General features: G+C 48.2%; 1 protein-coding gene across 2 annotated transcripts in view; it reads left to right on the top strand.

Annotated features, from left to right (window-relative positions):
- MYO1G (myosin IG) overlaps positions 1-27254 on the top strand; it is a 377606-nt gene that overhangs the window by 94179 nt on the left and 256173 nt on the right. For both annotated transcript variants that reach the window (XM_029588199.1, XM_029588200.1), the window contains exons 7-9: positions 9296-9412; positions 12032-12238; positions 14425-14570. In XM_029588199.1, coding sequence (XP_029444059.1) covers positions 9296-9412; positions 12032-12238; positions 14425-14570 — 470 coding nt within the window. The remainder of the gene's footprint in view (positions 1-9295; positions 9413-12031; positions 12239-14424; positions 14571-27254) is intronic.

The raw sequence follows: 27254 nt of genomic DNA, 5'->3' as shown, positions 1-27254 counted from the left end.
AGCATACTACCGGCTCCGACATCATTAAAAAGGCATCAGGAGGTTCTAGGAGCGCATATTTCGGGACTTTTGTATTGTACTTCCGGTGAAATCATCAAAAACAGCCAGAGTCCATTAATACTGACATCATTAAAAAAGCGACAGGACCCTTTCTGATGACGTTTTAGGGGGTGTGTTTTTGGGGGGCGGTGTGGGGTGGACTTCCGGTGATGTCATACCCGCTACGTCACAGGGGGGTGTGGCTTGGGGTTGGGTGTGGGCGGGGTCATCCGTGACATCGTGGGGGGCGGTTTGGGGTGGGAGGGGCTCCCCATTCACTTCTATTGGGAGGGGAGGAGCATCGATGGGGTCTGGGCGGGGTCTGGGGCGGGGGCCAGGGGCGGAAGGGGTGGGGCCGGGGCAGAAGGGGTGGGGCCTGGGGCGGAAGGGGTGGGGCCTGGGGCGTGGTCGAGGGCGGGATGAGGCGGGAGGGGCGTGGCTACACCTCCATTCACTTCTATGGGGAGTGGGCGGGGCTTAGACCGGAAGTGAATGCTGATTGGCTGCGGAAGGGGTGGGGCCTGTGGCGGAAGGGGTGTGGTTGGGGGTGTGGTCGAGGGCGGGAGGAGGTGGGAGGGGGCGTGGCTACGCCCCCATTCACTTCTATGGGGAGTGGGCGGGGCGTGGGCGGGGCTTAGACCGGAAGTGAACGCTGATTGGCTGCTGTCATCCTTATCTCACCTGTCAATCAGTTTGATTGATCGTGTACCCATTATACTACTGTCAAAACAAAACCCACAGGCCGAGGGTTCTCCTGTTGGGAGAATAATGCTTAGGGGACCTGGTCTCTATGGAGCAGAAAGATCTCATGTCTCAAGGGAAGGAGAGATTCCCTGTATCAGTCACAACTAGGCTGCGTAGGGAGAGGCTGATCTAGGCCTGGTTCCCCTCTCACTGTGCGCATGGATTTGTACTTCCAAGTACTTAAGGAGCAGGAACTGGTGGCAAGCATTAAAAGACCAGGGATAGATCTAGGATACTACAGAGAGATAAAGAAAAGAGAACCTCCTACTGGTATTTAACAGGTAGAGATAATTAGGAAGAAAAGTATCTTGTGCCACAATGGTCTGGGAGAAGAAACAGACAAAGAAAATATGCTCGGCTTGTTTGAACTTCCATTTAAAATTATTATAAATGCAAATTTAAGAGAGAGAGAGTTTCAGATATTGCATATAATGTATCTAACTGGAATGAAAGGCTTTAAGATGGAGTGGAGGAGTAGCCTAGTGGGCTAAGAACCAGGAGACCAGGGTTTGAGTCCCACTGTCACTGCTTGTGACCTTGGGCAAGTCACTTTACCCTCCTTTGCCTCAGTTACAAACTTACAGGCCAATACAGTAAAGCGCAGCCGCGGTTACCCTTATTCTAACCCGCTTTCTACCCACAATTTGGCCGCGTAAGTCTAACCCGCGATTCACTATCCGTTTTTACCAATCCTTACCGCTTCTTTAAATCGATGCGTATCCCTTTCCGCCCGCGGCATGAATATGATATGTAAACGATCGGATTAGCTATTCCCTCCCATACAGTAACGTGCGGCCCGATTATCGCCTTTTTAACCAACTGTTTTGCCGCGTCTTTAACCCGCTAATTTACCGCCTACCCTGACCCTGGCGTTAGAGGGATGTGACAGCAATAGGCAGGCTCCGGTCAAATAAGTGGGTGGGTTGGAGCAAGCGAGTAACATGGTGTGGCCTGGTTCTCCTACGCTCGGGCATCGGGGATTGCCAGTCCTCTCTCCCCCCTCCCCCCCTCCCGAAGCAAGGCGCAGGGCGAAAATCGACTCGACATGTTATTAAAGCAAATAGAAATTGTAACAAAAGTAAACTTACTGCATGCTTCCAGCAGCCCCAGTCCTCTCTCCCCTCCTCCCGAGGCGCCCACCGCGGCTCCCCTGCCTCCCGGGGGCAGCCGGCGGCGAAAGCGGCTTCCAGCAGCCCCGCCGGCGAAGGTGCATGAGCGCACGCCGTGACCTTGGACGTCCATCCGGGCGCTCAGGTCACGGCGTGCGTTCCTGCACCTTCGCCGGCGGGGCTGCTGGAAGCCGCTTTCGCCGCCGGCTGCCCCCGGGAGGCAGGGGAGCCGCGGTGGGCGCCTCTGGAGGAGGGGAGAGAGGACTGGGGCTGCTGGAAGCATGCAGGAAGTTTACTTTTGTTACAATTTCTATTTGCTTTAATAACATGTCGAGTCGATTTTCGCCCTGCGCCTTGCTTCGGGAGGGGGGGAGAGAGGACTGGCAATCCCCGATGCCCGAGTGTAGGAGAACCATCCACTTCCTGGTACCTGTCATTTCAAACGTCATTTGAAATGACATTTGAAATGACAGGTACCAGCGCACCCAGGATACTGTGTAGGCGCTGTATAGCGCTCTATACAGTAAAATGGATTGCGCTTCATGCACGCTTCATGGACGCACTTTGCACGTGGCTTGCATTTGCATGCCATTTAAATTCTGTATCGAGCGGTATGTGATCCGAACTGTGCGCGCGGCAATCGAGCGGGCGCCCGGCACTGCCGCACTTTTTCTTACGCGCCCTTACTGTATCGGCCTGTTAGATTGTAAGCCCTCTGGGGATAGAGAAATACCTACAGTACCTGAATATAATCCACTTTTGAAGCACTGCAAAAAGTGGAATATAAATCTAAAATAAATAAATTAAGATGCACTTATGGGAGGATGATTTATATAAAGTGCAAAGTTAAATTGGCACATTAAGGCATGTTTACTGAATATAATAAACTGAGGGAAGATTTTTCTTTGTATCAACACTTGTAGCAAAAAGTTGTATAGAGGAAAAAAAACCCCAGAATATTAAACTTGGGAGTCTTAATGAAGCAATATGCAAACCATGAAAGTCTTGTTAGGACATAAAATAAAAGGTAAACAATATACAGAACCATGGAAAACATTTTCTAAATTCAAAATATAGCCAAGTTGTATTGTAGGAAGTCAAAAGATAATGTAAGGCTGTGATGAGAAAAAGGATGAATGAGGAATGGACAAGTGCGAATGTGGTTGAACGTGGAACGGAATGAGAAATTGGGACAGTTAAAGGTAAAAACCAAGCCTGAACCAGTACTTGCTGTGTATTACAAACTGTTCCCAATCAGGTAGATTTTAAAAGCGTTGCTCGCACAAAAATGGCCCCTTACATGCGTATGTGGGTCGCGTGCGGGCAACGTGAATTTCAAGAGGCCAGGAGGTACACGCATAAATCCTACGCGCGCTTCAAGAATAAGGAGGCAGAACAGGAGAGGGCATGGGCGTTACCTCCATAACTTTACTCCTGGTCCTGATGAGGCACAAGTCTGGAGATTTTGAGCCGGGGGAGGAGAGAGAGACAATCTGACACTCTATATATCTTCCACTGTAAGCGGAGCACTTTCAACTCAGGCTGGGTTTTGGGGGAGCAGGACCGGTGCTAGCCTTTTTGCTGCCCTGTACGAACAATTAATGTGTTGCCTCCCCCAATTCATTCATTCATTCTGTCCCGGGTCCATCAAAAAAAACACCCAGCTCCCTTCAGTCATACAAACTTTAAAAACTAACAACCCCCCCCACACTGAACCCATGGCTGGTGCAAAGTATTAGGCGCCCTAGGCGAACCTTATAGCCTTGCACAACACCCCCCCCCCCTTACCTCATTCCACACACACAGTTAAGAGTTATGCATTTATATTTTACATGAAAAATATCAAAGTACAGTATTCTGAGGTAAAAATATCACTTACCTTATATTTACATGCACTGCTGTGATGCCAACCAGAAATCCCTGCTAAAAAAAGACACTTGGAACCCATATGCTATTAGGCCTATTGTGATGTGTGTTGGGTGTGGGCTTGACCCTCCGAAAGCCCTAAAACACTAATACACTTCCTATTAGGAGAGTACTTCACCTCAGTCACACTCGCAGAACATAAACAGACCCTCACCAAATACAGAATACAGCAACCACAAAGTAGAAATACAAACGTGCACTCTATGCAGTGCAACAATGAAAAACAGAACCATCACCATTCCTCAAACATCAAACAATAAAATCAAGAAATAAATTAAATACATAATCATAATACTAAAAACATACTAATAATATTTCAAAAAAAGCTGATGAATAAAAGATCAAATAATTAAAAACTCATATACAATTTTTTTTTAATGTCCCAAACACCAATAAAATATTTCAAAACAGTACACATATCAAATAACACCTGAAAAATAAAACTAAGAAGGATTTTAAAAATTCACACTCTCTGTACCTGGGAACATTTGATTTCTAGTCACCCTGAGATTGTCGTGAATTAGTGGGAGTGGGATGCACAAACTTTCTCAACTTTTTCTTATATATAAACATACACACACACATACACCATAAGCTCATATATACATACTGTTGCGCGTCCCGTCCGCACTCGGCCCATGTCCGGGCCTGCTCGCCTCACTGACTCCTCCAAGGGTCCCGGGTCATCCTCCTCTGCAAGAGCCGCGAGCACAGCTAGGCCTTGGCGTCCCGCGGCGGCGGTCGCCGGGCCTTTCACCTCCAGCCAGGCCTCATGGCGGGGCTCGGCGTCCTCCGTGGCGTCAGCCCCGCCCCTAGGCACGCACGAGTGGACTGCCCGGCCGCTTAAAGGGCCAGGGGCAGATCCCAGCTCCGCGGCATGCCCTGATTGAGCATAGTATAAGAGGAAGTCCCTGCCTTCACTTCCTTGCCTTGGCAATCAGGTCGATCATGCTGTGATATCAAGTTTGCCTCTGTGTTTCCAGTCTTTGTTCCAGTTTTGTTCCAGTCCTGTTCCAGCATCCTTCTGTTCCAGCGTCCTTCTGTTCCTGCGTCCTCCTGTTCCGGCGTCTCCCCAGGTAGTTCCTCCCGGACTGTCTTCTCGGTAATACTTCTGCCTGTTCTTATGTTGATCGTCACCTAGATTTGACCTTTGCCTGTTTCCTCGACCTCGTCTGCACGCTGCCTGGAACCGACCTCTGCCTGAACTTTGACCATGTCTGCACGCTGCCTGGAATCGACCTCTGCCTGACTATCGACCACGTCTGACTGCTGCCTGGAACATGATCTCTGCTTGCCTGACTACCCACAGACTGACCACTAGAACCTGACCTTGGCTTTGGCTGACTACCCACGGACTGACCACTGGTATTGACCCCTGCTTTGGCTGACTACGCTATCCTGACTTTGGCTCTGATTCTTGCCATACACTCCGAGAGTCTCTTTTGGCCTTCTCTGGCACCCTGGACTCATAGCCTGAACATCGACCGTGCACCCTTGATCGTGGTGGGCACACCCCTGAACTTTCTCTCAAGGAGATCCTGCGAGGCCCACCTAAGACCAGGCGGCCCAGATAACCAAGGGCTCCACCCAAGAGAACCCCGGGTTGCTAGTGGCAAAGCTCCAGCTAGCCTCTGTCTCCTCCTGTGCTCCGTCTCCTGGTGGCAGGCGCTCACTGGGTCCGACCAGAAAGCCTACCAATTCTGCACTAGGCCAAGGGTCCACCTCCCAGCGCAACAGGTTGCCAAGCCATGGACTCGGCGGAATCTCTCGCCTCACGGACCTTTCGGGGTCTGGCCACAACTGTACAAGAATCACGTCGAGCCATAGAGACTCTAACTTCTTCAGTAGAAGAACTCCGCTCTCAAATGCAGGATGCAGTAATGGTGAATCCTGTGGGCCTGAGTTCTACCCTGCTACCGAGAGCATCACTGGCACTGCCAGCTCCTCCTCGTTTCAGTGGAGATCCACGCCCGATTTGACTGGCAATCCTTCCAGCTGGTGCAATGGGGCACACAATGCCAGAAACATTGTTTAAAGCAAGTTTCACCAGCAGTGATCATCTTGAAGACCACTACTCTTGCCGGCCTTCCGGCCCAATACTCTGACTTCGAGGATGTATTTTCAAAACAAAAGGCAGACACACTACCTCCACTCCAAAAGTATAACTGTCCTATCGAACTCCTACCTGGCACTACACCTCCCAAGGGTAGGACATATCCACTTTCACTTCCGGAGACCCAGGCGATGTCCAAATACATCAAAGAGAATCTTGAGAAAGGGTTCATCAGACTTTCTGACTCTCCCGCAGGAGCAGGCTTCTTCTTTGTTAAAAAGAAGGATGGAGGACTAAGTCCCTGTATCGATTAACGGGGGCTGAACGTCATCACCCACAAGGATCGCTACCCATTATCCCTTATCAGCGAGTTGTTTGACCGTCTGCAAGGGGCCCAGATCTTCACGAAACTCAATCTACGAGGAGCATACAACTTCGTACGCATCCAGCCTGAGGACATATGGAAGACCGCTTTCAACACCAGGGATGGCCACTACGAGTATATAGTGATGCCTTTCGGGTTTCCACAATGCCCCTGCGGTGTTCCAACGCCTAATGAATGAAATCCTCCGCGATCTGCTTTATTCATTCATAGTCGTATACCTCAATGACATCTTGATATTCTCTAAAGACTTAAAGTCTCATTGCTCCCATGTCAGAACTGTTCTTCAACGCTTCAGAGAGAATCACCTGTATGTGAAACTAGAGAACTGCATCTTTGAGCAGAATCGTCTTCCCTTCCTGGGATATATTATTTCCAATCAAGAATTTACAATGGATCTTGAAAAGCTTCAAGGGATTTGTGACTGTCCCCAGCCAGTAGGCCTCCGTGCCTTACAAAGATTCCTTACAAATTACTACAGGAGCTTTATCGCCAATTATTCGACATTAGCCGCTCCACTCACTGCGATGACCAAGAAAGGAACCAACCTCCGAGTTTGGAGTCCTAAGGCTCAAGCCGCATTCCATGACCTAAAAGAAGCCTTCTGTTCTGGTCCCTGTCTACGACCGACCAGGGAGCCTACCAATTGTGCACTAGGCCTCTCAGACAAACCCACCAGCATCTCCAGCTCTTCTTTGGTTGGGATCTACCAGCAGTGTCAGGCCATCATCTTCATTTCAGCTGCTGGCAGGTTGAAATCCACCTGCAGTACCCATTCTCTCTCTCTAAGAACATAAGAACATAAGAAATTGCCATGCTGGGTCAGACCAAGGGTCCATCAAGCCCAGCATCCAGTTTCCAACAGAGGCCAAACCAGGCCACAAGAACCTGGCAATTACCCAAACACTAAGAAGATCCCATGCTACTGATGGCTATTCCCTAAGTAAACTTGATTAATAGCAGTTAATGGACTTCTCCTCCAAGAACTTATCCAAACCTTTTTTGAACCCAGCTACACTAACTGCACTAACCACATCCTCCGGCAACTAATTCCAGAGCTTTATGGTGCGTTGAGTGAAAAAGAATTTTCTCCGATTAGTCTTAAATGTGCTACTTGCTAACTTCATGGAATGCCCCCTAGTCTTTCTATTATTCAAAAGTGTAAATAACCGATTCACATCTACTCGTTCAAGTCCTCTCTCATACACACACACACACACACCCAGGCAGGCTCCCATTCTCTCTCTATCTCACTCACTCACACACACACACACACACACACACACTCCCTGCCCATCCCAGGAAGGCTCCCATGCATGCATGTGCGCGCACACACACACACACACACACACACACACACACACACACACACACACATATATACAGCCCCACCCATCCAAGGAAAGCTCCCAGTCACACACCCATCCCAATCAGCCTCCCATTCACGCACACATACACATACAGACGAGGCAGTCAGGGTCCATGTGTCATTGCTGCTGCCAGCCTGCATCACCTCATTTGAGGAGAGCAGCCGGTCTGCAGCTCCTCTTCATGTGCTGGCCCCGGAGTATTCAACACTTGTGGTGCTAGCACTTCCTGTATTCTCATCTCATGTATGGCGAGATCAGAATACAGGAAGTGCTAGCACCATGAGTGTTAAATACTGCGGGGCCAACACATGAGGAGGAGTTGCCAGACGGGCTTCTTCTTCTGCTGTGGCCTCCTGCTTCTTCCGCCGCTGGTGGACCTGATCCCATCGACGGAACCACAGGCCTCCACTTCTTCTGCCATCAGTGGGATTGGGTCTACTGGCGGCACCATGGGCTTCCTGCTTCTTCCACCACGGGTAGGATCAGATTTACCGGTGGCACCATGGGCCTCCTGCTTCTTCCGCCGCGGGTAGGATCAGATTTACCGGTGGCACCAAGGGCCTCCTGCTTCTTCTGCTGCGGGTAGGATCAGATTTACTGATGGCACCCTGGGCCTCCTGCTTCTTCCGCCACTGGTGGGATCAGGTCCACCAGTGGTAACACGGGCCTCTCCCTGCTCTTGACACTGCCCCAATGAGTATGCTGCCCTGTGCAATTGCACGGTTTGCACACCCAGTGGCGCTGGGCCTGTGGGAGGGGGGGGGGGGCATTGTTACATAGTCTGCCTAGGGCGCAAGGGTTTATAGACCCTTGTAACACCACCCCTCCCAAAAACCCACCCTGAGTTGAAAGTGACCCTTTTACAGTGGGAGATATATAGAGTGTCAGATTCTCTCTGTCTCTCGCTCTCTCCTTTCCTCCCTCTCTCCCCCCTTCCATGGCCACTTGTGCGAGCATGTAACATATGCATGTAAAGGCTGCACACATATGCGCCGCTGGCATATTTTAAATGAAATGCGTGTGCTTGTACGCACGATATAAAATTAAACTTATCTGTGGGCGCACGTCCGCTCCTTTTAAAATTTACCTGATTGTGTATTGTAGTTGTAGCTATTCTGACTCAGATCAGATGAATAAAAATATTAAGGAAAAAAAAAAAAGAAACAGGAATTAGAAGTCTCTGCATATGAGAGGGGGCATGTGTATGGGTGGGGAAGGGGGACCAGGACTGGCTCAGCCTCTCCCTACACACATGGAGCTGTATGGTACTCCTTGTCACAGCAAAACAGAGATGTCTTCAGTAAGTGAAAGGGAGACCTGAGAGCACGAGACACCCATCATGTTCTGTGTTTCTTTGTCTTATTGGAGTATTCTAAACTCTTAAAGTGTGAGGCTATGGAGCAGAGCTCTGCAAGCCTGTCTTCTTATGGAAGCAAGTGCAACTAGTACTCTTATCATGATAAGAGCACATATGAGGGATCCATTAATGTACTTATAAATTCAAAGAGGTGAGAAGCTAAACGAGTACCCCTTTCTTTGGTGTTTTAAGTATTTAAAGACCAGAAATATTTTCCCTTCTTGGATTATGATGTCTACATTGGCTCAGGATGTGGGCCTATGGCTTCAAGTACCTTAGAAAGTAAACAGAATGGCCTTTTGTTTTTATTTCCAGTCATTGACCAATGACAAAACTAACTTCAAAGCTGTGGTGGATGCCATGCAAGTGATCGGCTTTAGCCAGGAGGAGATTGGCTCCATTCACCGGATCCTGGCAGTCATTCTGCACTTGGTAAGTAATCAGTACTCAACCAGGCTCAGTGTGGCTGCTGGTGGCCCTCATATGTGTGTAGGTTGCCCTGTGACCAGAAGCCACATCAAATAACCCTGTTCTCATTGGCCTGGATCTTTTGAGTTGCCCATCTTCCGATGTTTGATCCTTTATCAGGGAAAAGGGAGTAACAAGTCAGTCTTAAATTGGTGAAAGTTTTCTGACTGGACTCTTGTATAGCGGGGCTGTTTAACTCATTTAAAGAGCCATAACAGGCGATACAGTAGTTGTGTCCTGCACATATACCGTCCATGCTTTAAACATGCATGATGGAGGGTTCCCATGCTTTTAAACATGTGTGTAGAGGGAATCCCAGCCATCACCTGATGACAGCATCTGCCCATGCATCTGGGCTGGGCAAAAGAGGGTTGAAAATGATTGGAAAGTTGCAAGTGGAAACTCATGGCGTCATAGCTCAGCAAATACCAGCGCCAAATGAATTGGAAGTCCAAAGGTGTGGAAGGGAACTACCGGACCAATAATCCTCCAGCCTCATATGTGGTGTATATGCATGCATTTCAGTAGGGATCAGCAATGAATACAATTAGCAGAGAATTTCTTTACACTGATCAATGACCATAGTAACATAGAAACATTACAGCAGATAAAGACCATATGGCTCATCCAGTCTGCCCATCTTCCCAATTAATTTAGCTTTATAATACCTATCACTCTCTTAGAGATCCCCTTTATTTATCCCATGCTTTCTTGAATTCAGATACTGTCTTTGTCTCTACCACCTCCACTGTGAGGCCGTTCCATGCAGCCACCACCCTCTCTGTAGAGAAATGTTTCCTAGGATTACATCTGAGTCTACCCCTTTGCATCATAATCCCATAACCCCTCATTCTAGACCTCATTTCCTTTAAAAAAAAAAAAGGCTCATCTCCTATACATGGAAAACTTTGAGATATCATATCCCCCTTATTTCATATTTCCTCTAGGGTGTACATGTTTAGATCTTTAAGTTCTACCACCATATGCTTTAGAATGAAGACCACTGACCATTTTAGTAGCCACCCTCCGGACCAACTCCATCCTGTTTATATCCTTCTGAAGGTGCGGTCTCCAGAATTGTACACAGTATTCCAAGTGAGGTCTCACCAGGGACCTATTCAGGGGCAATATCGCCTCCCTTTTTCTGCTGACCATTGCTCTCCCTATGCAGCCAAGTGTCTTTCTGGCTTTTACTGTCACTTGGCTGCCTTAAGATCATCAGGTACAATCACCCCCCAGATCCCTCATGTTCCATAGTCCCCTCTAAGCTGAGCACGTGAGCGATTGCTCATACATGTCAGAGCATCTCTCACAGGTTTTACATGGTCACTCACATAAATTTTTAACTCGTGATATGTACACAAATACAATGCTAATACTGGTGCTCAAGCATTGTTGGTTTAAAAAAATTGTTGCACACATGAAAAAATGTGCACAAACCTAGTTGCTCCTTGGAGGGAGCATTGGTGCCAGTAGCTGTTAATTTGTGGAAGGGCTCAAATGCAAGGATTCCACACACGTGTAGACCCAGACATAGACATCTATACAAACACACGTATGTACACAGGCACATAGAGATACACACATAGATCTGTCTATACACTTGTACCTGCCCACCGACATGAATGCAAAATCACAGAGGCAGACAAACACACACATTGAGGGAGACACAGTTACATACGGGCTGATACAGTAAGGTCTGCGGGAGAGCGCTCTCCCGGCACGCGCACAGGCCACTCTCCTGTGCGCGCGATTCAGTATGCAAATTAGGCCCGGCGATAAAAACAGGTAAAAGGAGGCGCTAGGGACCCTAGCGCATCCCTAGCGCCTCCTTTTGGACCGGCGCAGCGGCTGTCAGCGGGTTTGACAGCTGACGCTCAATTTTGCCAGCGTCGGTTCTCAAGCCCGCTGACAGCCACGGGTTCAGAAACCGGACGCCGGCAAAATTGAGCGTCCGGTTTTCTACCCGCGAGCTGCGGGCCGACTTCAAATTATTATAATTTTTTTTTTACTTTTGGTAACTTTCGGGACCTCCGACTTAATATCGTCATGATATTAAGTCGGAGGGTGCACAGAAAAGCAGTTTTTACTGCTTTTCTGTGCACTTTCCCGCTGCCCAAAGAAATTAGCGCCTACCTTTGGGTAGGCGCTAATTTCTGAAAGTAAAATGTGCGGCTTGGCTGCACATTTTCTTTTCTGAATCGCGCGGGAATACCTAATAGCACCCGCAACATGCATTTGCATGTTGCGGGCGCTATTAGGTTCGGGGGATTGGACTCGCGTTTTCGGCCCCTTACTGAATAAGGGGTAACGCTAGCGCGTCAAAAACCTGCATCCAATCGAGGGTTAACAGTGCACTCCGTCGGAGCGAACTGTACTATATCGGCCTGAAAAACAGACACACACAAAGATACACACATCACCTCCAAAGCAGCTTGATTCCAGCTAAGGCTTGCTGTTCCTCTTTACCTCGGGGGGTTTTTGTTTTTTTTTTACAATTTAATTTTTATTGAACCTCGAGATGTAATACAAAACAAGAGCAATCCCCACTTTCATTTGACTCTGTCTACTACCTGCTTGCAGGGCAATGTGTGCTTTGTTAATGAGGGAGACACAGCAGAGGTGAAAAACCAGGCTTTGATCCACTACATTGCAGAGCTGACCTCCACTGGGCCGGACTGCCTGCTCCGCACCCTGCTGCATCGTACTGTGGCCACCGGTGGAGGGGATGTGATTGAGAAGGGTCACAATGTCAAGGACGCCAGCTATGCCAGGGATGCTTTTGCAAAGGTAACATCAGCCCGCAGGATCGCCTGTGGATTTTAATAGGGAAAGGGGGAATGATAGGGAACGGGAGGGGGGGAGAAATTACTTTTGAATCCTCATACAAATAGCACCACGCCAGAGAGGGGTGACACGGCTATACGGTCGCACCTCATCAGACAGTGCACCGTGCTTTTGTAAATCACATGCTTGCAAGATCTCTGTCCCCCGAGAGCTCATAGCCTCAGTACAATGTCAGGCAATCAGCTGAAGTGTCATGCAGATGGGACTTTTACCAGGCCTGCAGGTTTTGTAGCCATAAACATTAGCTTAAATTTATATAAAGAGAGGACCAGGCTAGGGGGTGCAGGGGACTACGGAGAAGAGAAACAAAAAGTAACTGGAGACCCTGAGTTGCTATAAGAGAGGAAGCTTACTTAAGGAGAGGAGTTAAGATTTCTGGAACTGTTCTTCTGTTTGATTTCTGCATCTGCCTGAGAACTGTCGCTGTCACTACGTTTGATCCTGAAGATTCTGCAGAAAACTGTCTATTTTTTGGGAGCACAAACTTGAGTCTGGAGAGTGGTTTGTTTGAGTGGGGTGTTCTCAGCCTGGTACTGGCCCTGCAAGTTATCCTGCCCCCAGCTCATGGCCCCAGAGATTTATTTCCCCACCTCAGGATAATAATTACCCTGCACCCCGAGGCTGGGAAGTAACCCTTGACATACAGGGAGTTACAGCTGTCACCTCTTTTTTTTCTTCACCACCTCCTCTGGGAGAGCATTCCAGGCATCCCCCACCTTTTCTTAAAAATTATATTTCATTTTATTGTTACACGATGCTGTAACCTTGCATATGCCTCATAAATATATGTTTGCAAGAAACCCAGCGATGGACCAAAATCTTGTGATGACACGGAGGTTCAGCATTTTAGTAAAAATGGACCTCCTTATGTGTTAGTGAAACAGAAGAATGAACAAAATGCTTGCTATCTCTCTCCTGTCAGTTCCTGACAGGCAGCATGTGTCGATGTGGCCACGAAGCAAGTTCTAAAACTCTCTTTTCCATCCTGGGCCTTGCTTGTTGGCATGGAGACCTGCCCACGGCTAGATTTTTCTGCCAGCAGGACCCTACCAGTAGCAGCCCACATCAGAAGAGGAGGAGGAGGAGGAGGCTTGGTGAGGTCCAACCTGTCAGCAGAAGGGGAAGCAATGCTGAGCTAAATTGAAAACGAGATGGAAAATTTTTTCAGTAAATAAAAAGATCTCTCAGTGCTCTGGTAATAATCACTGAAGCCTGCTTCCCACTCACCTGCCTGCTCACTGACTCAGATACGCACCGTGTCCTGTGCAGGGGAGACAGGAGAGGGCTTTCCCTGGTTTCCTAGGAAACAGGCCTAATTCAAAGGGAGCCTAACTAAGTACCTCAGGAAAATTGGTCCAAAAACAGATAGTGTGGGAACTAGAAAAAGCCAGGCAGCCCATTCATGCACCAAGCCCTTAGGTTTTGCCACCTGCCCCCCTTCTACCCCCCCATCCCCACCTCCATGCTCGGAACATGGAGCACCACAAGCCCTGACTATAACATTAAAATTCATTCACACACACACACACACACACACACTTCTGAAAATTCAAACATGCAGTTCCACACACAGACGCTCTCCAAAACTCAATCACACTTGTGCTAAAACAGTCACCAAAACGCGTCCATTCAGACTCACGCGTGCACATTCACTTATGAGTAGACAGAACGTAGTATCAGAGGAGCTTAAAGAGGCCACCTTGTCTGGTAGTCAACTGTGAGTTTAATGAAGGGTGAAAGAGGTCAAGGTAGAGGAGATAACTGAATGAAAGAGAAGCGAGAAAGGAACCAGATAAGCAGAGACTTATGGTATGAGGTGGTTGGAGAGAGGAAGGAGAGTGGCATCAAGGGAGTTATGGGAGGGGGGCAGTATTTGTGGCATAGAATTGAGGTTATAGGTGAGTGTTTTTGGTGACCCGCCTCTAAGCGGCCTGCATATTTTTGCAAAGCGACGCGTGAATCTCTCTCTCTCGCTCTCTTTTATTTTTTTAGTTCAGGCAAATGTCTGTTGTTTATGACAAAATCAAAATAAGTTGTGCTGTTGGTCCCCCTTCCGGCCAAATTGAATTCATGGCGAATCAAGCCCAGTGTGAATACTACCTCAAGCCTTTTTGCTTCCCGCTTTGCAGGCGATCTATGAGCGGCTTTTCTGCTGGATAGTGGGGCGCATTAACAACGTCATCGAGGTCAAGGACTATGACGCCCGAGTTCATGGGAAGAACACTGTGATCGGAGTGCTGGACATCTATGGCTTTGAGATCTTTGAAAACAACAGGTGTGTGACAGAGGTGCGGGGTGGGGGGTTGCGAAGACAGACCGCACACAGGAACAGGAAGACAACAGGAAAGGAAAGAAGGAGAACGCGAGCGAGGCAGGGGATAGAGAAAGCTGCTAGAGAATGCTAGGGAACAAGTGCACTTGGCAGAAGGACAGGCAGGGGATGAGTAATGCAAGGGAACAATTCTAAAGACAGGAGAGGAGGCAGAGATGAAATCATCCCCCATTACAGCTGATGAAGTGCATCAGGAGAGATTGACGCCGACGCAGGCAGGGAAGAGGGTTTCTGAGCCTCGGTACATCAGCTACAGGGATGGAGGGGTTTTAGTCACAACTAGGAGTAAGTACAAAGGTAAGTATCCATAGGAACGATAGCATGTTCTGCAGAGCCAGAGCTACAGGTATGTGCATGCAATTCCCCGTGCACACAGCCAGGGAGTTTTTCACTGCACGTCCTCTCCAGCGTTAATCCCTAGCATCTCACAGGCATTCTGGAACCTGTTACCGATTTTTTTTCTGTGATGTAGCTCAAGAAATCCTCTGAACAAATGACAGAGGCTAGGTGATGAATGTTTTCCACAAGGAATGGCCACTCTGTCTCAGCACATTCAGTGCGGGCATAGGGTGATTGTTTAAGTTGGTGGTGCACCAGAAAATGTACTGCTGTCATGTGTCCTCCTAAACTTCTTCAGCACCTCCGTCCCCTCTGTTCCCCCAATCCCAAACACAGCAGGCCCACCCTAATTCTTTCCCCTACCACAACAAGGCCATCCAGACCTTGATTCCCCTCCCTGCCAGCTGACCAAATAACACAATGGTCCGAACCCCCACTTCCTGATCTCCCTTATGTGATCTTAAAAACGCACAATCATGAATCTTTGGATAATGTTTATGTTAATCCAGTAAAAGCAATGACAGCCAATACAAAATCCAGTTTACTCCAGAAGTCATACAGGCACTAGAACAATGTATTACATATTCTGATCCCTAAACTGAAAATAAAATGCTTTTTCTACCTTTGTTCAGGATTGTTTTCTATTCATACTGGTCTCAGGCTCTTTTCTGCTTTCCTCTTGTCTGTTTTCTCCCAACTCTATTTCCAGGCTCTCCGTTCCATTTTACTTTTTATTCTCTTTCTTCCTGTTTTCATTATTTTTTTCCCTTAAATTTGTCAGTGACATCTGTCTTTCTTTTTCCTCTCATCTATCTTCATTTCTCGCTTCTTTGGTTGTATATTTCCCTTTCATCCTCACCTCTTCACTTTATATCTTTTCATCTCTGTCTCTCACTACCCCTTAATCTCTCTTTCTTGCTCCTCCTTCTCACCCTTAAAAGTTCTCCCTTACTGAACACTCTCTCTAGGTGTCATCTCTATTGCTCCCTCTCTTTCATCTCCCCGTCTCTAGGCATCTCCCTCCCCTTTGGTTTTTCCACCATCAGTCCCTCTCTGGCTTCCTCCCTCAATCTCATTCTCTTTGGCTTAACTGTTACTCCTCTTTGCTGCCGCCACTCGTGCCCCCTAATGGTCAGCACCCTAGGCCCAGGCCTAGCTCGCCAAGTGCTTCCACTGCGAGCTATGTGGGTCCACTCACGAGTGTTGCGCCCGTCGGTCGCAGACGGCTATGCCCTCTATTGCTCACCGTTTTCCTGCCTGACTTGGTTCCTTTTGGGAGGATGGCTGCCTCCACTTCTCCACGCCGACCCCTCTGGCATCCCCGGTCCGGTATGGGCGATTGCATTCACCATCTTTCTTCCGGAGTCACCTAGCCAGTCGGGTTTTCAGGATATCCACAATGAATATGCATGAGAGAAAATTTGCATGCACTGCCTCCATAACATGCACATTTTCTCTCATGCATATTCATTGTGGACATCTTGAAAACCCGACTGGCTGGGGGGGTCCCCAGGACAGGGTTGGGGACCACTGACCTAGGGCACGCGCGCATGAGCAGCCCCGTCCTTTACGTGCATCACGGTGGGAACCTCGGGGGCGTCCCCACCTCATGACGACACAAGCTCTGGTATTTAAACTCCGTTCACAATTCCTAATACGAGTTAACAAGGAATCCTCCATGCTGATCTCTCTTTGCTACCAGACACTTCCGCTCTGTGTACTCTCGCTCCAGGACGACTTAGGTACCCACTCCTCGGGGGCCTTGCCTCGCTCCTGTCTATCTCCTGGGGTTGCCTACCATCTACAAGGACGCCTAAGGTACCCGCTCTTCAGGGGACTTATTTTGTCCCGGACCTCCGCTCCTCTGGGGTTCTCTCCTACTACAACTGCCAGCATCAGAGTGAGTACTACCGCTCCAGTTCTGTCTCTGCATTGTCTCATCTCTCTCCGCATAGATCCTCAGCCTACTCCGCACCATGGTCCACTACTGGATCTACTCTCACTGGCCTTTCCATCCAGGCCTGGGTTCTCAGCCTACCCCGCTTCACGGACCACTACCGGACCCATCTCCCTCTCGGGACCTGGTGAGACTGTGGAGCTGCCTTTTCCACTTTGCAGCCTTCAGACGGAACATTGCTATCAGAGATCTCCTCTTCTGGCTGGGATCATTGCCCATTCCTCAGGTTACCATCTAAGTTGCAGTATATTAAAGACTAACTTTCTCTGTGTCCATCTCTGCTCGGAGCTAGCCGATCGCTGCAATTCCCCGCAGGGCTCCGCCCTGTGGGAGGTGCCATCTCTTGCAGCGACCAAGACCTCACACCTCAATGTCCAAAACACAACAGATTGCTAACTCCATGGACCTGGCTCAGCTCTCAGCCTTGCAGGCCATTCCTGGCCTGGCCCAGCAGGTTGCAGAGCAACAGAAATCTCTGGAGACATTAGCCGCCGCTTTCAACCAGTTGAATGCCAAAATGAATACGCCGACGGTTCCAGAGAAAGATTCTTCTCCTCAAATAGTTGCAGTTCTCACCACTGTACTGCTTCCAGCTCCTACACGCTTTTCTGGTGATGCCCAGAGGTGCAGCGTTTTTATTAATCAGTGGTGTATGCACTTCTTGTTGCAACCAAACTACTTTCCCAATGCTGTTTCCAAGACTACCTATATCCTATCGCTACTCGATGGAAGAGCCCTGGCCTGGGCTTCACCTCTCTGGGAATGCAGCGACCCTGTTTTAAAATGATCCGACTGACTTCTTGAACCTGTTCAAAGCAGTATTTGATGATCCAGCACATCAGACCATCGCAGGGTCTACTCTTCTTCACCTTCAACAAGGAAGTAAGCCTTTACCAGACTATTTATTTATTTATTTATTTATTTATTTATTTAAGGGTTTTTGTATACCGGGATACGTTGGGAACATCATCTTGGTTCACAGATAACTAAACATAGCAACAGGCTTTACATACATTTACTATGTTATTGAATTCAAGGCACTAGCATCTAAGCTCCATTGGGACTTGGGATGTGTATGTGCTATATTTTTAGAGGGCCTCAACACCCTTATAAAAGACGAACTAGTGGCTTGTGACTTTCCAGACACCCTGGAATCTCTCATTGATTTAGCTGGGAGAATTGATCGCAGGATATGCGATTAGACTCAAGAAGCAAAGTGTCACAAGAAGCACGAGCCATGCACACGACTTCAGCCCAATCTTCTGCGCCCAGTGAAGAAGAAGAAGTACCAATGCAGTTAGGACACAGTCACCTGACCTCTAAAGAGAGACGTTTTTGCAGACTCTCAGGTCTCTGTATGTACTGCGGCCAATCCGGCCATGCTGTCCAGATCTGCCCTATCTGTCCGGGAAAAGGCCAGACCTAAGATCTGCTGGAGGACTTCTCCTAGGTCTAACTGCACCTTCTCCTCCATTATCTCTCCCCGTCTCTCTCATCTCTGGAGGCCTTGAATTTTCAACACTCGCACTCGTGGACTCAGGTGCGGGAGGAAATTTTATGCTAAAGAGAATTGCAGACCATCTGCAAATTCCCACTACACCAATAGCTACTCCCTTGCTGCTGTCTTCTATACATGGAGAACCACTTCCAGGGGAGGTCTTGCTTACCACCAACCCATATGCCTTCGCACAAGGGCCTTACACACTGAGAACATTTCCTTCCTGCTCCTTGAGAAGGCCATTCACCCCGTGGTACTCTGCCTACCATGGCTACAGGAACACACACCTCAGTTCAATTGGACCACCATGGAGCTTTCTGAGTGGGGCCCTGCCTGCCACAATCGTTTCACCACTGCCCTGTATGTCAACAACTCTCTCACTACCTGGTCTACTGCCACAATATGCGTCTTTTCAGGGCGTCTTCTCTAAGCAAGCAGCAGACATTTTACCTCCGTACAGGACCTTTGATTGTGTGATAAATCTCAAGCCTAACTCGGAGCCTCCCAAGGGAAGGGTATACCCCCTCTGAATAACAGAGACTGAGGCCATGTTGGCCTATATCCAAGAAAACCTGCAAAAAGGGTTCATTGGATCTTCTAAGTTCCTGGCTGGCGCGGGGTTCTTTTTTGTTGCTAAAAAGGACGGATCCCTTCGCCCTTGTATCGATTAAAGAGGTCTCAATGAAATCACCCTCAAGGATTGCTACCCTCTACCATTGATAACCGAGCTGTTCGACAGACTCCATGGGGCCAAGGTGTTTACTAAGCTGGACTTAAAAGGGGCCTACAACTTGGTCCGAATTCGTCACGTGGATGAATGGAAAACAGCTTTTAACACCTGTCACGGACACTTTGAATACTTAGTCATGCCCTTTGGATTGTGCAATGCACCAGCGGTGTTTCAGAATATGATGAATGATATTCTGCTAGATTTACTGTACCAGTGCGTGGTGGTATATTTAGATGACATCCTGATTTTCTCTCAGGACTTCCAGACACACCAAGCAGACATGATAAAGGAACTACAAAGGCTACATGACAATCGCCTTTATGCGAAGCTCGAAAAGTGCGCTTTTCATCAGGAGTCAGTGCCCTTTCTGGAGTACATCATTTCCAAGAATGGCTTCCAGATGGACCCTCAAAAGCTGAAAACCTGGCATTCAAGAGTGGCCTCTTGAATGCCAGGTTCTTATGGCCTAGACTGGCCACTGTTGGAAACAGGATGCTGGGCTTGATGGACCCTTGGTCTGACCCAGTATGGCATGTTCTTATGTTCTTATGTTCTAACCCACTGGCTTAAAAGCATTACGCTGTTTCCTCGGCTTCACAAACTACTACTGTACCTTCATCAAGCACTATTCCACCCTAACAGCACCACTCACGGCCATGACCAGAAAAGGGGCTTATCCATCCCAATGGTCTGCTGAGGCTGTAGCAGCTTTCCAAACTCTCAAAGAAGCCTTCCAAACCAAGCCCTGTCTTCGTCATCCCAATCCTCGGCATCCTTTCATCGTCAAGGTTGATGCCTCCGATGTCGGCGTGGGAGCAGTAATGAGCCAATACAGCGATGCCAATGTCCTCCATCCCTGCTCTTTCTTCTCATGACGATTCTCTCCAGCCGAAAAGAATTATGGAATCGGAGATAAAGAATTGTTAGGTATAAAATTGGCCTTTGAGGAGTGTCGTCCATGGCTGGAAGGTGCGCAGCACCAAATAACTGTGTATACCGATCATAAAAATTTGGAATATCTATGACATGCCCAACGCCTTAATCATCGGCAAGCGAGGTGATCATTGTTTTTCAACCGCTTTGACTTCCTACTAAAATACCGTCCTGCAGAAAAGAATGTTAAAGCAGATGCCCTTTCACACTCCTTCTCTCCGATGGACTTACCCAATGAACCTCGTCACATCATCAGTCCTGAGAAGGTGGTGTTTGCAGCCACTCACGCCGTCCCCACTGGGAAAACAATGGTGCCGCTGGGAATGAGAAAGAAATTACTAAAGTGGGCACATGACTCCTGTCTGGCCGGCCACCTCAGGCAAGGCCGTACATTAGCCATGCTCCAACATTTCTATTGGTAGCCTACTATGAAGACTGATGTCCAAGCCTACGTGGCCTCTTGTGCCACCTGCGTGAGACAAAAACCTCCTTCTGGACATCCCTGGGGTGGTGTTTGCGGCCACTCCTCCAACCTCCAACCTCTGCCTGTACCAGAGGAACCTTGGACGCACATCACGACCGACTTTGTGATGGACTTACCCCCTTCTGCCGGAAACAATACGATCTGGGTGACCGTTGATTGATTCTCGAAAATGGCACATTTTGTGGCCCTGCCAGGATTACCATCCGCTGCTGAACTGGCTAAATTATTCGTGAAGCACATCTTTCGCCTCCACGGATTGCCCAAACACATTTTGTCTGATAGGCGCGCCCAGTTTACCGCAAATTTCTGGAGAGCTCTGTGTTGGAAGTTCGAGATTGTATTGGACCTAACCTTGGCCTATCACCTGCAGTCCAATGGCCAAACAGAGCAAATGAACTGGACACTCAAACAATTCTTACACTCATATGTGAATACTAGATAAAGTGACTGGGCAGAATTACTCCCTTGGGCCGAATTCGCCCTAAACTCACATCCAGCTGCTGCTACGGGATCAACACCTTTTCAAGTGGTGTATGGTCGCCAACCATTACCTCCGTTACCTCTACCACTCTCCATGACATCTCCAGCAGCTCAAGTCACCGCAATGGAATTACAACAATTGTGGAAACAGACTAAGGATCTTCTCCTCAAGGCGGGCGAAAGGGCCAAAAAGACTTTCGATGCTCACCACAGGAAGGCACTTCAATTTCAGCCTGGAGATAAGGTATGGCTTAGTACAAAGTTCCTCTACTTAAAGCTACCCTCTGCACATTTTGCTCCGCAATACATCGGACTTTTTGCCATCCTCCGACGTCTTGGGAATTTCACATACAGTTTGAAGCTACCACCATCCATGAAGATTCATAATGCCTTTCACGTGGCACTACTGAAACCTCTCGTCCTGTCTGAATTTTCCAACAAAGCCCCGGAGCCAGCACCGCTTGATGCCGAAGAGGATATCGCGTATTCCGTTGATGACATACTGGATGTAGGCAAGAGAGGTAAATGTTGGGAGTTTACCTCTCCCAGAGGACCAGAGGAGAACTCCTGGGAGCCCATGGCCAATATCCTGGATAAAGACATGATCTGTCACTTTCATCAGTCTCATCCTCGTAAGCCGGGTGTCGACATGATTACTGGGGGTGGGGGGGCTGCAGCACAAGACAGAAGCTGCCTAGGGTGCCTAATCCCTTTCCACGGGCCCTGCCTGAACCTTTTTTCGATGTCCTGTTTCTCAAGCCCTCCCCACCCCACCCCCTTAAATCTCCCTTCTCTGCTTCTCTTCTCTTCCCCCCCCCCCCCCCACTCCTATGTGACTGCAGCCCCAGGGACCTGAATGTAAAGCTGCAGCTTGAGGAGCCCTTATTCCAGCCTTCCCTTAATTCAGCATCTGCAGGCCAAGAACAGGAAGAGAGGCGTGCTTTCGTGGTCCTCGTGATGTTCTCACCTTCTCCTCACACTCTTCCTCTGTAAACAGAAAGCGCATGCCAGAGGGAAAAGGTGGAGCAGCACAGGAACTGCCAATGCTCGCTTCTCTTCCTGTTCCTGTGCTACAGATGAAGGAAGGCTGTGACCAGGTGGCAGACTGGGGCCCCATGCAGTGATAAGTCCCACTCAGTTATAGCATCTCAAAAATGGTTTCTTCACATATACCTGGCTTATACACAGCAGGCAATGTGGTAAATATAGCTCAGGTTTCAGTTACGTCACTCACTGTTTTGGGGGTGAGACTTTAACTAGTTAGTCCATAAATCCAGCCCAGGGTCTGGATACATAGTAGGCTGTCACTGGATTCACACAGGAGGACCTTGCAAGACTGGAAGATTGGGCATCCAAATGGCAGATGAAATTTAATGTGGACAAGTGCAAGGTGATGCATATAGGGAAAAATAACCTTTGCTGTAATTACACAATGTTAGGTTCCATATTAGGAGCTACTACCCAGGAAAAAGATCTAGGCATCATAGAGGATAAAACATTGAAATTGTCGGATCAATGTGCTGCGGCAGTCAAAAAAGCAAACAGAATGTTAGGAATTATTAGGAAGGGAATGGTTAATAGAACGGAAAATGTCATAATGCCTCTGTATCGCTCCATGGTGAGACCGCACCTTGAATACTGTGTACAATTCTGGTTGCCGCATCTCAAAAAAGATATAGTTGCGATGGAGAAGGTACAGAGAAGGGCTACCAAAATGATAAGGGGAATGGAACAGCTCCCCTATGAGGAAAGGCTGAAGAGGTTAGGTCTGTTCAGCTTGGAGAAGAGACGGCTGAGGGGGGATATGATAGAGGTCTTTAAGATCATGAGAGGTCTTGAATGTGTAGATGTGACTCAATTATTTACACTTTCGAATAATAGAAGGACTAGGGGGCACTCCATGAAGTTAGCAAGTAGCACATTTAAGACTAATCGGAGAAAATTCTTTTTCACTCAACGCACAATAAAGCTCTGGAATTTGTTGCCAGAGGATGTGGTTAGTGCAGTTAGTGTAGCTGGGTTCAAAAAAGGTTTGGATAAGTTCTTGGAGAAGTCCATTAACTGCTATTAATCAAGTTTACTTATGGAATAGCCACTGCTATTAATTGCATCAGTAGCATGGGATCTTCTTAGTGTTTGGGTAATTGCCAGGTTCTTATGGCCTGGTTTGGCCTCTGTTGGAAACAGGATGCTGGGCTTGATGGACCCTTGGTCTGATCCAGCATGGCAATTTCTTATGTTCTTATGTTCTTATGTTTTATCCTCTGAGCCTTTGAATTGCTGGAAACATTGAGGTGTTCTCAGAATTCTTCCATAAAGCCCCGAGAACCAATCGTGTTCCTCAGGGATGGGACCACTAGAACACGCTAGACCTTATGCGAAAGCGGAGCACACAGAAACCCAGCCTCTGACCAAGCAGACCCCAGTTTGAAGGCAGTCAGACTGCCAGAGCACTTTTCGCTCTAACACCAGAGCTCCTCCAGCTGTAATTCCAGCATTAGGGTCCTGTCTGACCCAAGAGCCATGGGGGCTGTACTAAGGAGGTGTAGAGGGTGGGGAGAGTGCAGACAGACTGAGAGTTTCCCAGAAGAGTCAGGAGACTTGGGCTGTTTGAATTCAACTGTTTGCATGCATTATTGACGTTCTGCCCCTAATCCAGTATGGATTTAGGCATCTCCCCTTGAGATGACTTCAGAGGCTCCACAGAGTGTAATTGCAAGTAGGGATTTGTTTGTGAATTATATTTCATGCTAAGATAAGAAACAGTAGTGCATGGAAGCCGGGATATTGACTGGACCTGGGAATTTTGCATCGTGAAGTCCCAGCTTCTCACAGATCTCTGGGGAACAGAGGCAGTGAGGATCACAGATGAAGACAATGCTTTTTCCCCGACTCTCAGTTGGAGTGCGCTGAGAGAGAGAGAGAGAGCGGTAACCTGCCCTGTGTGATATTGGAAATCACCGAACAGCCTCTGAATAGTTTCTAAAAGGTACTACCTGTCCCAGAAAACACTCGTGACCCAGTGAAACTGGTGGTGCCCTTGTCTTGCCTGCAGCTAATATACTAACTGCGGGATGGTCTCTGGATGGTGTACCACATGTGTGTGTCATAACTGGCTGCCTGAGAGAGGGCTTTTCAGAATCGTGAAGTGTTTAGAAAAAGACTGCAAAAAAGAATCCTGTGAAAACTAGGAGAGAATAGCGGAGAAGTCCGCAATGATTGTGTGACCTATCATTGCCGCTGTGACCCCCAAATCTTGTCTGCCTGAGTGATTTACTGAAGGTGTACTAGACGGGCAGGGAATACAAAGGCAGCATTTTAGCGTTTGGAAGGCCTTCTGTGTTCAGAACCTGGACACCCGTGTCCCTTTGGAAGCGAAGCTTACAATGACGCTGACTTTCAAACATCCATGTGGGCGTACATGTTCGCACGTATCGTGGCTCGCACCCAGATACACGTTTTATAACATGCGCGCGTATATGCACATATGATGTAAAGTCGGCTGTACAGGGCGTACATGTGCGCGCAGTTTTATATGGATGTGCACGTGTGTGCGCGCAAGTGTCGGCTCTACCATATGAGTGGGGGGGATTTTATTTGATACGCACGCCGATGCAATCACCACTTTCCCCGGTCCTTTTCCACTTCGCCCAGGTAAAGGATAGGACTTCCTGACCCTCCTAGTTAATACCCTTTTACCCTTTTAGCCCCTACCCTTAAAACCCCGCTAAATAGCCTCATTTTTTTGTTCCATTACTCACACGCCATCCGTAGCAGAAGTAAAGTTATGCGGTAGGGGGACGCCGGCGCGCGCTTGTGTGCGTAAAATACTTAGGCGCACATTTCATGTTCCATACCCGTGCCGCTCAGGTCCCGCCCAGGCCCCGCCCCTTTTTGCCTTTCCCATATACGCGCGTACCGGGAGATGCATGCGTGCTCGGGCGCTTCTTAAAATCTGCGTGGCACGCACCAGCCCGACGTACTCGCGGATCTCCTGGCTTTGGCACATGCCGGGCTTTTAAAAATTTGCCTTAATGTGAGCAGGGCGATATGTGCCCATAGGTAGGGGGTGTTTCGCCCCTGGAAACCAAGGAGCAGCAGAGGGAGCCCCAGTTTTTGGGGGCCTTCAGGATTTGGCACCTTAGGCACCTACCTACGTTGCCTATGCCTAATTCCAGCCCTCAATGTGAATGTCTGTAAAGCTGGTAGATGGGGGGGGGGGGGGGGGTCCATGTGGCCAGTCCACTGTGCCAAGCGAACTTCCACTGAATGACCCCCATGCCCTGAGAAAACGAATCAAGAGCCCTTTAGGCCGGAAGCACAAATACTCTATCCAAGCACTGCCAGACTGCAGACAGGGAGAGAGAGATGGGGACGGATATATTGCGCCAGGCAAGACAGGGTGAACGGAGACCACCGGCAAACAATAACTGAGGTAAAGAGGCGGGCTGGATATAAAGTGGTTTTTAGGAAAGCTCAGCAAAAACCTTTATTCTCCTAATGCGAGAATTGCTTGTCTACAGGTTGAAACAGAACTCGCCCCCCCCCCCCCCCTCCCAACACAGAACCGGGTTTCGCCTTTGCTGCATCGGGGAGGACTTGCATCTACGAGCGAGCAAGCACTGTACATCACATGATAAAACAAAGCGGACCAAATTACAATAACAACAAAATGGCAGCTGGCCCAGGATCCACAAAAGGTCGTTCCTGAGGGAGAAATAGGTTCGGTTTAAGCAGTAAGCTGGCTGAATGAAGCTGCCAAAAAGATACCTTCGAAGGTGGCGCCAAAACAGGACCATGTGATCAGTAAAGGCCAATCAGAATGGGAATAGAAAAGCTGTCAAAAAAAAAAAAAAAGAAATCAGAAAAGTATAAAAATACAACAAGGTGGTGACCTTCACTTAAGCACTTGTAGAGGAGCATACAGTACAAATTATTGGACAAACAATCAGAGTGTGCATCAAGGAAAGGCACCTGAATCAGATGCCAAAGAACTTGCACAAAGTAAGTGAAGCAGGAGACAGAAAGGCCAATTAGCTGGGCCTGTAACAGGAAGGCATTTCTCAGAAAGGCCAGCCACTCAGCCTTGTGATTTAAAACTGCTGGGTGACTGCAGAGTATATATCCAGCATGGCTGATAACTGGAGCCGAAATTGGGAGAAGTCGCCTCCTTGAGCCAAAGTTTTACAAAGTTCATTAGTGAAAAAACAAAAAACGGAGAACTGAAATATTATGCGGAGCCAATGCCCTGTGTTCTAGCAGTGGAGACTCAAGACGGCGCTGCCGAATGCAGAGTACTCTGTGTCCTTAGAATCCTGTGCCACAGACAGGGAGAGGCAGGGCAGACCTGCTACGGGTACTTTGTCTCTGAGAGGATGGGGAACACGTGAAACAATGGAGGTTATAGGCGCCAAAACAGCCTAAGAATTCAAACATGCATGGGATAGATCAAAGGGATTACTATTCAGTCAGTTGAGTGGGTAAACATAACCGTGTAAATTAGATATTCAGCTGAAACTTACCAGTTAGATTTCGGGCTTAATAGCCACAGGCAGATGCAATAAGATGAGCCCAGCCCAGCTCGTTCTGGGTCCGCAACAACAGCCTCTGATGCAGTGAGGAGATTAGCGCACTCAAAACGCGCGTCCTAACAGATGCGCACCCATTAGCGCCCGATGCATGTAAATTCCAAAGAGATGAAGACATTATCTAATGCTGCCCGATGTAGGAAAGCACGCCCTAAGGCTGGACGCCCAATGCACGTTTTTTTAACGCGGTGAATTTTTTTTCAGTTCAAAAATTTTTTTTTTTTAAATTGAAGTAACATCATAGAAGAAAAAATTACAGAAGCTGCCGGACATACATGGTAAAAACAAAGGTGAAATGAAAGGAAGCGTTCAAATCTCAGTTACAGTTATCCTCCTAATAGGATCATGGTTTCTCGCGGTGAATTCAACTCCGGCTCCGCAGGTGGAGTAAAATTAACTGGCAGTCAAGGGCTCATGAGAAACATTAAAGAATGAGTCTTGTGTATTGCGATAAATGAGTCCTCTTCCTTAGTATCATCCGGACTCCTGAATTTACTGCTCGCAGTGGAGAAAAATGTATGTGCATTGATTTGATCAAAAAGAGGTGCACCTTTCTTGTGACCTCTCTTGTGACCGTAGTGTTGAGACGCCCGCAGCAATGGGTGCCTGATGTAATAA

This window comes from Rhinatrema bivittatum, chromosome 2 (genome assembly GCF_901001135.1).
Source record: "Rhinatrema bivittatum chromosome 2, aRhiBiv1.1, whole genome shotgun sequence".
NCBI lineage: Eukaryota > Metazoa > Chordata > Amphibia > Gymnophiona > Rhinatrematidae > Rhinatrema > Rhinatrema bivittatum.
The sequence above is the reverse complement of the archived record's forward strand: the minus strand, read 5'-3'. Positions and strand labels throughout refer to the sequence as shown.